This window comes from Tachypleus tridentatus, chromosome 7 (assembly GCF_004210375.1).
Source record: "Tachypleus tridentatus isolate NWPU-2018 chromosome 7, ASM421037v1, whole genome shotgun sequence".
Classification (NCBI taxonomy): Eukaryota; Metazoa; Arthropoda; class Merostomata; order Xiphosura; family Limulidae; genus Tachypleus; species Tachypleus tridentatus.
The window spans coordinates 47,106,250-47,124,287 of NC_134831.1; the positions used below are offsets into that span (position 1 = coordinate 47,106,250).

Genomic DNA, 18,038 nt, shown 5'->3' on the forward strand with positions numbered 1-18,038 from the left:
TCGGATTACGAGTCGCACGCCTTACGCGCTTGGCCATGCCAGGCCCGACAAAAGTCTGAATTTAAAGTATGAACGCTAACAATTTTGTGGAAGGTTGCAGAATGGTATTGCAACTTAAAGTTAAATTTGTACTCGGTAATAAAATATTCAAATTAAAACTTTATTTTTGGAACATAGTACTAATCTATAATTAATTAGTTGGTATTATTTTGCCTTAACCATATCACTTCATTAATCAGTTATTTATTTATTTTTTTAACTATATGTTAAAGTATGACATTTTTTTTAAATTCTTGTTGTAGGTTCATTTTTTGAAAACTTTTCAGTTGAAGGAATATATAACGTTAAGCTAATTATTTTGTATATTTCACATAACAAATTCCTTCTATCTCCTTCAAATTCCTTTACACAGCAGACCACAAAATTATGTATCATTATTCTGCTAAAATTCAAAGCAAGGGTTTATTAAATATCATTATACAGGCTACTCAAGTACGGCAACTTCATAATACTTCAAACTTTGATAATATTTCACTTCCTTCTTTTGTGTTTGGATAAAAAAATCACTTGGGATGTAAACATGTTAGTATGCATAAGAAATGTGTAATAGTCCAAACTGAAAGCTACCAGTTGATTTATTATTTTATTATTATAATGATTTAATTATTACAAACTGTAAATGTATACCTATCTTTTTTCATTGCTTTGACTCTTTTCATAATATTATTACACTATATGTGATACAAAGGATAGTTGTATAGGCTGATTAACTCATTGGTATTGAAAATATGATTGACTTTAAAATATACAAATGTTCAACATTAGAAATATCTTGCCCTTTTCTGATATATGAAGGAAATAAATTTAGTTAAAAGTGAGCAGTGTGATTCATTTTATCCAAATACAGCTAATACATTTTTCATCAACAAAACTTTGCATTACAAAAATAACTAGTCCCAGCAAAAATAGTTGCATTGTTCAAAAAGTGTTATAAATTATTCGATATTTCGATGTAAAAGGGGTTGGTTGATTTAGTGTTTTACGGCACAGAGCAGCTTGGCTATCTGCACCAAACGTCCGGTAATAAGGTAAAAGTAAATTCAGTAAAATTCATAAAAGGAAATTAAGGTAGAACAAAACAAAGTAAAAAAAATAAATAAATAGCATAAAACCAATGTTTACATCTAGTCTACAACGTCAAGAGTAAAAACTACAGTAATTCAAGTTGTAAAGGACTTTCTGTAGAGACTGTAATAATCATAACTCGCCAGGAAGACTAACAGGTAAGTATAAAAACCACAGTCACCTGAAGTTGGCCTTTCCAGTCCTGGTTTCGAGTTACTTAATGTTATGGCCAGTTTCTAATTCCAAAAGGGGAAATTGTGAAATTATGAGGAATACAATTATAAAAATTACAGCATAGAAAGACATCATTTCCACGTGAACTTTTACAGTACATTTGACCACACACAGGGTTACAACGTTTGTAGAGCAAAGTAAGCCATAATGTAATTAGCGTTGTTATGTTTAAAAGCATACATTCATTACAAAAAAGGTTTAATTCATGCATGTAGACTTAGCTGAATTACTGTATTAAAGGTTTAAAACTAACATTATATAATGAATGCATTTTGAATGCAACAGAAGAACAGAATTACTGTATAATAGTGTTCCACATAACAAAAATATAAGGTTAGAAACATGTAATAACCCATTATTTTTTGTAAAGGCACAATAATTTTATTGCAAGAATATGGTAACGTCTTTGTACCACTTAACCAACACACCAGAGATTTTAATGATATTTTCTTTTATTGTTTCAGTGCTTCAGGAACTGTTTATAAGGCAATAGAAATAGGTACTGGGATTAAGCAAATAAATTTATCCCAGAAACCTGAAAATGAACTCTTCATTATTGAAATCCTGGAATTATGGAAACATAAACGCCAAGACCTAATGAACTACTTTGATGCTTATTTTGTGGGTAATGAACTCTGGGTGTTCATATTTTACTTTCTATTTTATTTATAATTTGACATGTTATAATGTGTAAGTTAAGATACTGTCTTTGTTAAATTAATTTGTTTAATTTTAAGCAACATGACAGGTTTAAGAAAACTTTTACATGTCACTTTCACAAATCTGTGTTTTTCTTAATTTTGATTATAAATAATAGTTTTAGTGCAAGGATTGTGAGTTGCAGTCACGTTTACTTCAGATACAATAATTTTTAATTCATTACATATGTATATTTGAAATGACTATATCCTTGTATACTGTGCTCCTACAACTACATTATCTCTCACCAGCATATGGTTTATCTGTAACACTCTTTAGTTTATACCATTGATTTGTTCATCTTCCCTGTATGTTAGGTTAACATAATTTTATGTATAGTTGTTGAAAAGTTGAGTTTGTTTAATTGTTAGTAGCTCACATGATACATTCAAATACAGCATATTAGGAAAAGCTATAAGCAATAAAAATGTTTCTCAGAATGGATGTTATGGGTATTAACACTTTTATTGACTTTTATTTATCAATAAAAGTGTTAATACCTATACCAGCTGCTCTGAGATACATTTTTTATTTCAAGTGGGTTTATCGTTATCAAGAGCTATAAGCATTGTTTAGTATGTGATACAATAAATACTAAATAATCAATTTCTTACATAAAATACAATCCTACTTAATTTTTTATAACTGTTAGGAACCAGATCAGAGATTTAGTCACCAATTATATAAAAGAATGTACTTGAAAATTCTTTATCAGTTTTAAAAATGAGAATTAGAAACAGAAAGTGTTCCTAGGTAATTAGTTCTTCTTCAACATTGTTAAGATTGAATTTGTAATTTTTTTTTTCCTGTGAACCACACATCTTTATAAATAATAAAATTCTAACTTTTAAAGAATTCTAGAGAACTGTTGTTACTCTATTTCTTACTTTGCAAATAAATTGTTTGAAATATTTTGGTATGAATATTTTTTTTAGAAAAATGATTACTGACAGAATCCTAAATCAGGAAGTAAAAATTATTCTGTTTTATTAGTATGTATGATTTTATTAAAGAACAAAATGTAAGTTAAAATTTAAACTTTGTTTGTTTAGGTTGTAATGAAGTATTTATTAGGTGGGTCTTTGACTGATGTTGTGACCAAAGTTTGTATGAATGAAGGTGAAATATCAGCAGTTTGTAGAAAAGTATGTTGGATTGATTGTTCTCAATAGATATGTTTTACAGAAGAGATCTGGTGATTGTATTTTACTGAAAACTGTAGAATGATTATTTAATTTCCTTGCCAGAACTCTGTCACCTAAGTAATAAAAATGGGTGCTTCCACTAACTTTCACTTTAGAGTGATAAAGAATAATTATATATAACATTTCAGCCAGTAATAGTGTAATTACATCTAAACTTGATGAAGTTATCACATAGTGTAAACTCTGTGTAGTTACTTCTTGATTTACAAGAAGTTTCACCTCCAATGCATTTTCTGGAAACACACTTTCATCGAGGCTACAAATTTTTTTATTAATTTACCATTTACCATACTGATGTTCCATCTTCCCTAATATCTCACCAACACTTCCTTGATTTCTTGATGAAATAATTTCCCTTGTTCTTCCCTAAAGGCACCAAGATTTTAAGGGAAATAGTCAATATGTGAGTGTAAAAAATGAACTTTCAAGCTCATAATCCAACCCATCTATTTGAATTTATCAAGCATGTTACTGACATAATTTTGTTTGCTGTTATTTCCTAGAAATTTGTCAATAACATTTTTATAGGTAATCCATGCCTTTTTTTCATCACAACAGGATGACAACTGGAATGATTTGTGAAGATCCATAGATTAGTCTTTTTTTCATCACAACAGGATGACAACTGGAATGATTTGTGAAGATCCATAGATTAGTCTCTCCTTTACCCCACACTATTCTGGTGGAAGGTAAAATCTATCACTAACACTCAATCCAATATTAGCTTATCCAAAATCAAATGCAATAACACTACAGCCACTACAGATAAGAAACAAGCCCATTTATTTGCTGATTACTTAAACAGTTTTGTCACACTGAATATCCTGTCATTCCAATTAATACACTCACTCATGTTAACCAATTCGTAAACACCAACCTGGCCCTCTTCACATCATGGTTCCCTGTTGAAAATAATCAATTCAACTAACCCTGCGAGATATATACATGCCCAATATCTTTAATGGAAATTAAACTGCTGGTAAAGAAAGTTAAACGTAAGGGACCTGGTGAAGATGGCATTATTGATATTGTACTAATAAACCTCTCTGACTTTAATCTAAATCATTTAGTATCAATATTTAATCTCTCCATTTTATCTGGACACTACTTTAAAGCTTGGAAATCAGTTACTATTAAGGTAATATTTAAGAAAGATAACGACCTTATCAACCCCTGTAACAACAGATTGATTAGTCTACTCAACACCCACGGCAAACTTATGGAAAAAGCGATAACTGAAAACATTAATTTTTAACTGCAATCCAATAAAATTCTAAGTAACAACCAAAATGCTGGTAGAAGAAACAGGCAAACAATAGACTATCTCATTAGGCTTACAGAATCTGTTTTCCATGGCTTTAATTGCAAACAATCCACAGTAGCCACTTTTATCAACATTCAAAAAGCTTTTGATTCAGTTTGACACAATGGCCTTGGGTGTAAAACACACACTATTGGTTTATCACCCCAATTAATCCAATAGATATCAAGTTTTATCACCAATCATTCAGCTAAGGTCAAAATTCACAAATCAGTGTCCAACCCTTTCAGCTTAATTACCAGAGTACCCCATGGATCAGTACTTAGCCCAGTCCTTTACATCTGTATTAAAGATATAACCTTTCCTCCTCAACACATTAATAATATTACAATGTGTTGACAACACAGCCATATGGGGCACTTCCAATAACCCACATGCTGCAACAGACAAGTCCAAATGATGCTCAACACTGTATCATTATGATGTAACAAGTGGCGTGTTGCCCTGAATCCTACTGAAACACAAGCCATACTATTCCGTCAAAAAAGTAAACAAAGTAAGGAAATAAGTTAAGGACATTAAATTATGCCTCAACAATATTAACATCAACTTTACCAAAACCATTAAATTTTTAAGTCTAACATTTTTTGCAGAAATTATCATGGAAGAAACACTTCAACATTATAAGTAAAACCAGTACTAGAATCAACTTTCTAAAATGCATTAGTGAACCAAGCAAAGGCTGCACAGCTGAAACCATTCTAACTATCTATAAACCACACAACAGAGCCCTTTTTGAGTATGGCAGTACTGCTACTTGTGACATGACTGATCATCTTTATTCAACACTACAGAACCTCCAAAATACGGTTATCAAAATTGCATTCAGACTACCAAACTACCATCCATTGATCTATCTTGACTCACTGATTGAACTACCTCTTCTGCAGGGCTGATTTATTAAACTTGCCTCCAAATATTACAAACATACACAGAGTTAAACAACATGTTTAGCAAAAAAAAAAAAAACAATCTTCTTCTGAGCTAAATATATCTTCCCTTTCAATGTGATATATAACCACACTACTATTATTACATACTAATAATCATTCTCCTGTTTACAGCTCTGGGTACTGGAGAGGTAGAATATTAGGTAACTGCCCAGTGAAAGTGGTTTTCTTTGGGTACTTCAGTTTCCCCCACAATCAATTTCTTTGCCATTGGATTTATAGATCCCCAGCACCACGACAATATAAGGATCTCTTTTTCTTCCTACTCTGTTTCTCATTTACTGTTATTATTATTTCACTTGACCTTAATCTGTGGGGCTGAAAAGAAGCAAATGTTTCTGATGTTCACCTGGTTGTTCTGCAAGACCCTTCATAGCTTGAGAGATATTAAACCAAAATTACTGCCAAGTAGGACTGAATTGGATTTTTTCATCTTTCCTCACTATCTCCTCAAACTGTTTATTGGAAGTGAATCTTCTGCTCTGAAGCCCAACAGAAATCACTTCTTTAAGATTCACTTTTAAAAGAGCTTGAAATTGCCCACATAGATGCTTGAAACAGAATTTCCAAAAGTTTTATCTAGTTGTATAATTGGTTGGAGGAGAGTAGAATCTGACTCTGTGTTGTTCCTGTTCATTTTCAATGTTCTCAACTACATTGTCAATCAATGAATCCTCAGCTTTTGTCACAGAATGAATTTCATGTTCATTCCTCCTGTAACTCTTTGCTGGCTTTCCTCAGACTAACATCTTCAACATTTTAAATTATCCCAGAAAATTTACTGTTATATTCCATCTTGGCTTGATCACTGATAGGTGTAAATTATTTTTCTCAAAAGTGATATGAATCTAGATGATGGATCTCAGAGTTTTGCACAAGAAGTGGATGATATGGATCATGGAGTATGATTTCAATTTTTCTGCAAGTCCATTGGCAGATGGTCCTGAGTTCATTTGAACTTCCACACCACCAACATCTGTGTTTCCAAGATCCACGATTACTGCTTAGTAGGTGTTCCTCAGAGAGGAATCAGTCTCCTGTGAGACGGCCATCTGGTGCGAGATGCCTCTTTTAACCTCTTTGTGTTGCTACTGTCAAGTCAAGTTTGACATTTTTCAAGGTATCTTGTACAGTTTCCAAACACTTTATAGAATCTGTACACACTTCTGAAGACTGCATCAGTATTTAGGAATTCTTTGATGTTTTCAAAACGGTTTTTTGCAGCAAGGACTAAGTGATGGTTGTGGCAGTATACATTGATCAACTCAGGTTTCAGGGTATTCAGTTTTGTTGCAATGCCAGTTTTGAGTTCCACCATCATATTACATCTATTACTACCAAAGTTTATAAATTAGTCCAATTTTACAGCTTCCTCAAAATTCTTTTTGTCTCTCATTTCCCATTGTCCACTTGCATATATTTTAGAAAGTCTACATTCACTTCACTATCACCATCAACTTACTTCACACAGAGGGTCAGGAATTTCTCGTTGGCACTTTTGTTGGCCTCATCAGTTATTATCGCATAGGCTGGACTTGCACTAACATGCTACTTCAAAGATTCTTTAATATTGGTAGACATGGCTGCCATCAACTCATCAACACTAGTTTAACTGCTGAAGATAGCATGCTTGCCTTGACTTAGGCATGCAGGAATGGGGCTTTATGAATTTTGTTTTTGCAAAGTTAATCAATTCTTTGTAGACTGATATGTGTGAAATGCTATATTTCACCAGAAAGTGTAATAGTTTGCTCGCACATACAACAGCATCAAATTCATGGAGCTTAGGGGAATTCTGTCTCATAATGGTTTTTGTATGTTGAGCTGAGTGCCACTTTTTGTGCTGTTAAGATAGTTGATGATCTATGTTTTCAAGTTTTAAACTTTTGCACCCTTATTTATCCACACACTACTACTATTCAAACCAAATGTGTTATGTTTATGACACAGTTTACAAAACATTACAACCATCTTCGGAGATGATCTGGACAGATGACTCAGATGAAGGTACTCACAGCTGGGTTTCTGTCACTGCAAATAGATAAGAATATTGTAATGTTAATTGCAGTCAAATTGGATTATTTTATTACAAAAAATATGGCTCATTCAAAATTGAAGCTTCCCACTTACATGAAGTAAAATGTCATAAAAAAATAGAAAAGATGTACAAATGTTGAACTTTCAAAGACATTTAGGCACAGTAAACCATACACAGACTACTTTTCTCCAGACAGAACTGTTATGTTTTTCAAACATAATTAGGAAATGAAATAGAAATGTTTGCCAACCATTAAAAAGAAACAACAAACAAAATTTTTTTGGATAGCCTAAGTTTTATCTCAGTGACTAAAATATATTTTACTTAGTCTATGACAACTAGACGTATTACTATAGAGTTTACATTGCAAATTATTTTTATGTGTCTTGTTCATGCAAATCTAGGTAAAAATGGTCCATGAAAACTTATTTATTTTGTCAAATACTAAAATAGTTGTCACTATGAAACTTTATTGATTTAAAAGATGGTTCATGTATGATTCTGCCAGAGCAAAACAGCAACAACAAATGAAAAATAATATAGGTTCACATGTTTTTCCTATGCGAAAGAATTTGATGCAATGGTTTGATTTGAAAATCTTAGCCCACTAATTTTCAAGCTGCTTTAACTTTTTTTTAACAGATGGCATAATGCCTTACCAATATGTACAATTTTTATGAAACTAAGAAACAGTATGATGTTGTCAAAGTGAATTTCTTTTATTACAGTTAGCACACAGTATGGTCTATTGGTGGTCAGGTAACCAGAACTTCAGGCAATTTCATTTTTAACACAGCTGATGTCTTCAGTTTTGCTTTCACGGTTCGTGAACACTTTCAAATTCCATTTGTAACCAGAAGATGAGCTAGGGATGTCTGAATGTTTTTACTTCTTTCTTGTGTTAAATAAAAGTTTTCTGTATTCATGCCAGCCAATTATTCTCTCTCTCTCTCTCTCTCTCTATATATATATATATATATATATATATAATCAACTCATTTCTAGTGGATTAGAAGGACAAAGTGCAGATAGCTCTCATGTAGCTTTGTGTGAAATTCAAAATAAACCATTAGAAAGGCAGCAGAGTATAGTGTTTGCTTAAGAGATAGGTCAAAAAGGGCAGTGGGGTGGCTCATCCAGCTATCACACTTTGTATGTAACTCTGTGAGAGATTGGTTGACACAGAGAAAGCCTTACTACTTCCTCTTCACTTATAACTGGGTTTGCATAAGCAGTTTCTATAGGCCTTAGATAAAGATGGAGACTGTTTCAAGTACCCATATGGGCAATCCCCAGCTTTTTAAGAAGGAATTTTTGTTGGGACTCAGGGCAGGAAATTGATTTCGGATGAACAGTTCGAAAGGACAGTGAGGAAAGATGAAAAAGAAGTAGGGATTGGCTCTAAGGATGTTATTGAAAAATTATAAATGAACAACAAGGACCCAAATTATGAAAATGTTCACAATAAAATGCTAGATAACTTTAAAGAGTCAGATTATATTATGGGCTTGACAGTTAATTTCTTACGTATTCTGTTCGAAATGGTGCAAATTATAATAAAATTTTTGTTACAGGCATGTTTTATCAATTTTTAACACTTTTTTCATTAATTTCCAACCTGTTGTGGTCTTTTCAACTGTATGTTTTACTTACAGTAACAATGTGCTGACAGAAGGATTGATGTTGATAGCCTGGTGATATAATAATAGGGAAAAACTGTAAATTCATCTAGTTATGGTTAAAACTTCAAGGTGGTTTATACCGAGATTTACGCCCCTTCCCCAGTCGCAAAGTGGTATGTCTGCTGACTTGCAGTGCTAGATACTGGGTTTCGATACCTGTGATCAGTAAAATGCATAAAAGTCTCTGAATGGTGGAACATAAAAAAACCTTGTGGGTAACTTGGTGCTTCACTGAAACAAAAAACAGATTTGTTATATAATGAAAAACAAGTTTGTAACACTAGTTTTGATTAAATATTACTCCATAATCTTTCTCTTCCACATATTAGGATCCTTAAATAATCATCCAATTATATTACGTAAGAAAGAAATTTAAATGTTCAACTTTTGTGATGAAATTTATTATAGTCGCTATTTGCCCAGTTTGTGTATAGTTAACATCTCAATAGGCTTAATACAGTTTGCAAAAGTGCCAAGTGTGCTCATAAAAAAAAAATCTTGGTAATGTAAATAACTTCATGTTATTCAGGCAAATTTTTTTCAGTGTGGATAACTGATAGGACTTTATACATATTGTTCGAAAAGCATTCCTCGTTAGATTGATGTTGTTCTAGCTTTGAGTAACATGGCAGGTACTTGAATTTTGTACATAATCACTTTTTCATCACTAAATTGTACTGTTTCCTTTAAAGTAAAAAAATCAAATCAAATTAAGTAGAAAAGACAGAGATAAAAATTAGTAAATTTCATATGTACATATATTTGTTTAATTAATTTTTCTCATTATTAGCAAGTTAGATAATAACACTGTAAGAGTTAGCAGTTGATTAATCATTCGGCAGGGTTACTGTAGATTCACTTCCGAAAATCAAGTTAGTAAATCGGTACTTACTGACAATAACGTGTGCATGTAGTCCATTTCCTGAAGCAATACCCTTGAGAATTATTAGCCACTACTATTATTAAAGCTCTGTCAAAAAATTCACCTTTGTGGGTCTATCAAAGTCAGTTCAGTTTGACCACAGGTCAAAGTTCATAACAGGATTATTTCAGCAGGTAATGGATCAGTTAGAGATTGAGAAAACAATCTAGTGCTTATCATACAGAATCCCAAGGGTCTCTCAAATGTTTCCATCAAAAACTGAAAAATATGATTTATACACAGTGTTTGGAATTTCAGAAAATATAGGATGAAGGAGTCCATTTACATTTACTTACTGCTCGAGAAGCTCTTCAGAAGTTGCTTGGTTTTCACCTTTTTGGGCATGTATTTTGTTATTCAATATGAGGACCAGTACAACTGCCAAAAAAGAATTAGATGTGTGAAGATATTGACATGAATCTGATTGATTATGTATCAGCTTTTAATCATAAGCTTATGCATGTAGCTGAAATTGCTAAAAGCAGAATGAAGCATATACATGATAAGCATGGAAAGAAAAAAAATCTTTAAGCCAGGTTCTTGCCTCCTGCTTGTTCCAAGTGGTGTCTTACAATTTAGCTATTCTGGCCCTTATGAAATTGAATCAAAGGTTGCTGACTTAGATTATACTACCAAAGGTCTGGAGTGGCAGAAACAAAAACTATGTCTTATCAATATGTTGAAAGAGTACATTGAGAGACTGAAACTGTTAAGCCACTTGCCATCTTAGTCATTGCGTAGTAGTCACAAAATTGAAAATGTTGATATTTATGACAGTGATGAATGATGGGGAATCAGAATACACAATAAAATGTGTACTGAAAATGTTTTTAAACAAAGCACTTGTATTAAAAGTGCCATGCTTTTTTATTGCAACACTCAATTTTTCACACACAAAAAAAATTTTTCATGCCTGGCATGACCAGGTGGGTTATAGCGCACGACTCCTAATCTGAGAGTCGCGGGTTGTAATCATGTTAGTATGACAAATTTCCTCATTGTAGATTACTAATCGGACTTTATACACTTTGTTTGGAAAACATTTCTCATTAGGATGATGATGATGTTGCTTTTAGTAAGGTAGATAGGTAGGTATTCAGTGTTTATTGGCACAAAGCTACAAGGCTATCTGTGCCAGACAAGATGTGGTACAGTATAGTTATATGGCAATTAAGGTAAAAAGTAAAATATGTAAAATTAGGAACTGCCAGGAAGACTGAAGCAAGAAGTACACCCTTGCTGACAGTCACCTGAAGTTGGCCTTTCCAGTCCTGGGTTCAAGTCAAAATAAAAATTGAAATGTGTAAAAGAAATCATGTTAAAACATTAAAATATGTAAAAGAAATCATGCTAAAACACTATATGGTCTGATAAAAAACCTTAAATTAAGTGTAAAAGACCAATGGCTTTTAAAAATGTAAAAACTTGAGTGAGATGGGCAGTATCACCTATAACATGGGCCAAAGTCAAGGGCAAACCTGCCTTACAAATATCTTTAAAATGGTGTCATCGTTCTAGGTTGTAACAACAGCATGATAATAAAATGTGGATGATTATGATCTGAGTGCCACATAGACAGCACATTGGTGCAGCAGTACCAGATAAAAGGAAGTGGTGGGTTAAAAAACTGTGACCAATGCGAAGCCTTGACAAAACAACCTCCTCTCTTCAATACTTACAGAAGCAAGATGGCCAAAGACCTAGAGAACGTTTGATTTGATTTTAAATATCACCCACTTGTTAACTGTATTATACTAAGTGCAACACATATACAATAACACAATAAAAAATTTCGTATGATATATGGTGGCTCAAAATCTTATTATTAAAACTCCTCGGAAACATCAGAAGCTCTGCTAATCACTATTGATGGTTCAATTTTAGAGTGCATGAGCCTTGTATTTGGTACAATGCTCATGCGTTGACTGATGGTAAGCCCAGTGGATCTGTTCATGACATTGCAGTCGTCGATAACAGAAACAATCAAAATCCTCTAAGTTGATATATGGGAGTCTGATGATATAGATTAATAGTTGTACCTTCTATTTCCCTTTTGAATATAACTTGGTATACTATTGTCATATGTCATGACACATGTTCATTAGATTTTGAAAGTTGTAGTCATCCTCCATCCAATTTAAATACCTCTGAATCTCTTTGTCCATTATGCTGTCTGTGAAGGGAGTTTTGAAGCAGTAGTTGTCTGCCCATCCTGTATATCCATCTACAATGATCAGTCCCTTGACAACACACATCTCAGCTACTCTGAAATATTCTATATCAACATTGGCTGCTCTAGTTGTTTTGTTTCTTCTTCTTCTTCTCCTCTCGTCTTAATACAAAATTAGAGTTGTGTTCATAACTCTGCCAACATCATACCACTGTGATTAAAATAGACTTCACTCGTTTTGTGATTTGGCACATACATAACATCTTCAAGTTATCCGAATTATCATTCTTCCTTTAGTTATCATGCACTTAATTCTTTTCACGTCATTGTATCTATTTCATTTCTGATTTATTAACTTTTTGATTCACGAAATGTTTGTCATTGATAAACTAAAGCTGGGTAATTCCTCAATTTTCCTAAACCTGTCAATTTTGCCTGCTACTTTTGCTTTATTATATTAACTTTATAATCAGCTAACATCACCGATTGGTCAAACTAAATTAATTTTGTTAACAGTCTATAGAATTAGTTTATGTCCTAATTAGATGGTTCTTAATCATTTAGCTTGACGATGTCAGTAGCCTCTGAATAAGTTAACTTTTGTTCTTTCATTCGATTTTAATTTGCACAGCCCACCTAATGTCCACAACTTTATCAAAGCCAATTTATCTCGTTTAATATATAATATTATGCTAACTTGTTCCACTACTAAGCATAATGCTATCTTTCCTGAATTAGATATTTTAGATTTACCTGTCATTCTGCTGAAGCTGGGAAACGAACTACATACCATTGGAACTTAATAATTAATCCTGATCTTTTAAGGGAATATTTTGGATTTCGTTTAATAATACTTTTCAGTTATTCGATACCTATTTTGCATTTCTACTCTGAACTAACTCTGGTTCTTTCTTAGTTAATAATTCTCGCAAATCTGGAATTTTCACATTTAATTGAAATCCAATATATTTAGTTTCGCTTTTAAAACTCGAGGATTAGGTGATACTTTGGCTATGCGCCAAATAATTTCTAGCTAATCTTAAGTATCTATTATCTGTCCTATCTACAATCTGTTATTCACGAGTATCGGAAAATGATTTTTAAAGAAGCAATCCTGTAGTTTCACCACTGAGCCACTTGAGGGCATTTGGGTGTGATAAGATGCAAAATTTAGTACACCTTTGGTGCAAAAACTGGTCTCTTTAAATCCTTGACAATAAAGATCTGTCAGAGAAACAAAAGTAAAATAAACCTATATATATATAATCATTTAAATGTATTTTTATACACTGCTTGAAATTCTTATTTGTAAATAAATTAAGCGACCCTCGTATCATGGTGGAACGAAAGAAAAAGGTAATTTAGTCACTATGCATCTTACTTCCAAGTTGTAAAATGAACATCTATTCATTTTAGCAAATGTCCAGTCCAGCCCAAGTCTCCAGACTTGCTGCCATTTTAAACCAGACCATAACACATAGCAATGAAAGTAAATTATACACTTGTTATGAGAAAGTATTGACCGAGCCATGTGATACTGACAGTAATGCTAAAAAAGTTTAAACATCATCTTATAACTTAACATAATTAGAACAATTAGCCCAAGTTTATGTCTTGTCCTTTTCCTGTAAGAATGTGAACCTAAATATAGATTTACTATCAGTGTCAGTCAAGGACATCAGCGTAGACATGAACCTCCTAATGAATTCCATATTTAGTGTATTATATAATAATACCAATAATAGTGACAACTCATACTCATCCTTCCCCTAATATCTTTCTGAAGAGACAAGGAAATTAAAGTTGAACAAAGATACTGTAATGAAAAAGTCAAACGAAACGAATGAAATCGTTATCTTGGACAAAACTGTTTACAAGAGAGAGATAGAAGAAATTGTTATGGACAAGTATGTTTATGAAAAGTTAAACTTCAATCTCTTACCTAACAAGACGTCTGACTTTAACAGACAACTATGTACAATGTAAACTTGCTAATTACCCACCAAATTATTAAATTAATCTTTAATACATACAAACATGTATTAAATAAATACAAAGAAAGTAAAATCAGAAAAATTTTACTAAAATTATTTTTAGTTAAAATAAGGTCATTTAAGAATTTGGCACTACTCTATGCAGATGTACACCTTGAACCGCATATAAAAGCACAACAGTCACCATAATCTTTGTATACCAATATGATACAATGTTGTGTTAATTAGTGCCTCTACCATATTGGGGACAGGAATGCTAACTTGAAGATATGTTTCATCTTACTTACTCCCAAATGGTAGTACCTTATTTTCCTTATTTTTTATTTATTTTTATTTTTCATCTTTTTTTGCATTCTTATTTTAACTTGGGAGAGCAGTCACCTTCCCACAACTGTATGCAGAGAGTGAAGGGTGATAAAGATGTGAGACGTTGTATGCTTGAGCACCCACATCTCGCTCTCCTAATTTCTAATCATCTTATGTGAGACTAGCGAATTGGAGGTTAAGACTGATAAACGGTGTATCCCCACTGCAATGTGGATCCTACTTCTTCAGTCACCTCCAAAACCTAAATATATTTTATAATTCCATGTTGTAGCTTGTATCCCAGAATTTTTTTTTTTTTAAATGCAACGTATTTTGTTTAATTGTGATGTACTTTGTTTTGGCTTAAAATATATGGTTATAATGTAATCAGTCAGAGGTTGGGATTTGCTGTTTTTAATGCAGTCCTTCCTCATGATTTTGTTTACTTATTTAACTTAATTTAAATGTAATTATTTAATTTCACTATACATACATACACACACACACATATATATCTAGGTTTAACAACGAACTTAAATTCTCACTGTTCATAGCACAATTCATATTTTCTCATGTATTTATGTTTACAGCCTATTTTAAGTAAGGTTCTCTGTGCTTTGGGCACAATGGGTATCAAAACCCAGTTTCTTAGTGATATAATCCCCAGACATACTGCTATAGAGGTTTTGCGTGAACCTATTAGTGTCACGTGACTACAACGAGGTTTGTAAACATACCGCCATATTGGGTGGCAAGTGACCCGCATGGCTGAACGAGTTAAGAATTGCTGTATTCAGTACTATTCACATGTAAATGGCTGCTGCTGGCTTTTCATCACTTGTAGCACACCTGACAGGTGCTGAAAAGGCCAGGTATGAGGAAAAGGTGAAGGAACTGGGTGTAGGAGACCCGTATATGCTCCCGCCACGTGTATTTACGCCAGTAATATCCAGCCAAGACAACGTTGCTCAGAGTCAGACTGTTGCCGGAGTAGATTTGCCAAATATTACATACGGTGACATTTATATATATTTGATAAACAGGACTTCCACCTATACAAATTAAAGTCTAAAAGGTTACAAAAGCGTACTTTGTGGCAGGATTTGTACAGAATGTCCAGATAACCAGGGCAACGTCAGATAAAGTCATCATTACAGCAAATGTTTGCACATCATGTTATATTACATACATGTATCATGTACTCTGTATGATAGATTTAACTACATTTTAGACGAAGACTAGATACTGAAGTAAAGTAGGGCCCCCGTTTTAATAAATGGTTCAATATTATTGTACTACATTTGCAAAAGTAGCATCTTCAAAACAGTTCGCTTTTGCTATACTTTTATAGTGGAGGACTTCATTCCGCAACTGTTGGCATTCAGATTCAAGTCTAGCTAAGTCTGTGAATGATATTTCCATCTGCATACATGTCTCAGTTGTATATTGTTATGTACTCAAGTCAAAAGTATCACATGTAGCTTCAAGTTCATCAGCAGAATCAGTACAGCTGCTATCAGTGGCAGTAGTGCCAGCAGATTCTATGAAAGCAAGGTCAAGCAGCCCAGCAGCAGCTTCATGTCTCTTTTGTTGTTCTTTTCTCCTTTTGGTCACTTCTTTCCTGTTTTCATATTTACACAATTCAGCAGCTTTCCTTCTCTTCAGGGGGAGAATGTGTAAAATGAAATATGGAAGGTACATAGTCAGGTGATAGGGGATCATCACTCTTCGTCCCTGAAACAGAGTACAATAATTTAGTTAAGATATAGATCTACAGGCATCATCAGATAATATTTATATATATAACAGATACACTGTACACTTTTAACTGAATATATATATATAACTGAATATGCTGAACATTGTTTAACAACTGAATGTACAGCCAACAAAGTAATTATTTGCACACTTTTTAATCTTGTGCCAGTTGTGGTTTTCTGATGAATCACTTAAATTGATCCTTTAAGAGATATTAACATTTTGTCTTAATGTACAAATTGCTATATAACCTATTCATCATGAATGATATTGTTCCTTCAGTAAATTTACTATTCAGTTATTTAAAAGTAAAAGAAAAGTGTGAAAAAAAAAAATTCTTTGACTGGTGCTGCAGTGTGTTCTGCTATACATATATCATGCATGTAAGTTTCAATTTATTCAGCCTGGCTATAGATGAATTATACATACCTGACACAAAATGTTTACTACAAAGTCTGGTGTGCTCTGTGGGTGTCCAGTTTTTCCTATTGACAGCTGCAATCCATTGTCTTCTTCGGTCGGGATCTTTAGGAAATCTGTAGTATGACACATTTTCCACCTGTCCATGTCGATTTGAACAGTTACATGCACAACACGAGTGTACGTACCATCGCGCACTTTTGACTATGAATCACCCTTGTGTTGGAATATAAACACGCCGAGCGTGCCACCCGTCATGGCGGTCAGCAGTAACTAGGTCAAGAGTGACGTCACACGCAAAACCTCTATATCAGGGGTGTGCAACAGGCGGCCCGCGGGCCACAACCCGGCCCGCCAAGCCATTTAGTGTGGCCCTAGTTGTTGTAATCTAACCATGTGGCCTGATCTGTAATCCAACGCAAATGGAATATTTTTTAAAAGCATCGATCTTACGGGATTCCCAGGCTTCGACTCGACAAACTTCTAAAATTATCTTTGCTAGAGAGGAGCAGGCCGAATTCGATTGGTCGGCCTCCTTAGGGCATGAATAGGTGACGTGCACTAGCACTATTGTCTACGACTCAACGTCATGTCCTGAACCTCGCCTTCGCCCGCTGGCGACAATTTTCCCTAACCTCTGCTGTCCGTCATTCATTATTGGTGAAAATTTTATTACCTTTTACAGTTACTACAAGAGATTGAAGGTAAATTGATTATTATTTAGCATATTGTTGTGACTTTACTGAATTTATTAAAATTTTTGCTTTCAGATGCATCTGATTCTATGTACAGTGTGACCTCGTTATTCGCGGGGTTACGTTCTTTACCCTCCGCGAATAGCGAAAACCGCGAATATTGGACGCAGTTTTAAAACGTATATGTATGCGATTACATACTATATGAAATGCTTCCCAAACACTAATGATACTTATACTCATTGATGCAGTAATAATGTAGCAATATTGCATACTGTTATGTATTTCACTAAATTGTACCGTGCGTTACCGGGCTGTGCTTTGCCGTTTGCGTTGTTGGGGAAGCTGAGGCAGTCAGCCAATAGCAGTCAATCTCGTTTGGTGAAGACGACAATTGATAAAACGGCTTGATTGAGTAAATACAACAGAAATCTCCTCGAAAAGCCCTTTCAGTCTCTGTGACCTACAAAACGCAGTTCGCGCATAATCCGCGAATGGCGAACCGCGAATAGGCGAGGT

General features: G+C 33.6%; 1 protein-coding gene and 1 long non-coding RNA gene across 5 annotated transcripts; one reads left to right on the forward strand and one right to left on the reverse strand.

The window, feature by feature from the left end:
• Positions 1-1,099: 1,099 nt before the first annotated feature.
• On the forward strand, positions 1,100-8,499 carry LOC143255589 (uncharacterized). Its single transcript, XR_013030734.1, has 3 exons — positions 1,100-1,283; positions 1,824-1,980; positions 8,301-8,499. It is a non-coding gene; the product is annotated as an uncharacterized LOC143255589 (long non-coding RNA).
• LOC143255587 (uncharacterized) lies at positions 4,024-17,002 on the reverse strand. 4 transcript variants are annotated; one of them, XM_076511469.1, is made up of 4 exons: positions 16,834-17,002; positions 15,990-16,380; positions 9,345-9,410; positions 4,024-7,565 (listed from the first exon to the last, which is right to left on the reverse strand). In XM_076511469.1, exons 1-2 carry the CDS (start codon positions 16,969-16,971, stop codon positions 16,096-16,098), a joined length of 423 nt encoding a protein of 140 aa, XP_076367584.1. In that variant the 5' UTR covers positions 16,972-17,002; the 3' UTR covers positions 4,024-7,565; positions 9,345-9,410; positions 15,990-16,095. The 4 variants fall into 4 exon arrangements, with proteins under 4 accessions (XP_076367584.1, XP_076367585.1, XP_076367582.1 ...); XM_076511470.1 differs by having other exon boundaries at positions 9,345-9,485; XM_076511467.1 differs by having other exon boundaries at positions 15,384-16,380.
• Positions 17,003-18,038: the final 1,036 nt, after the last annotated feature.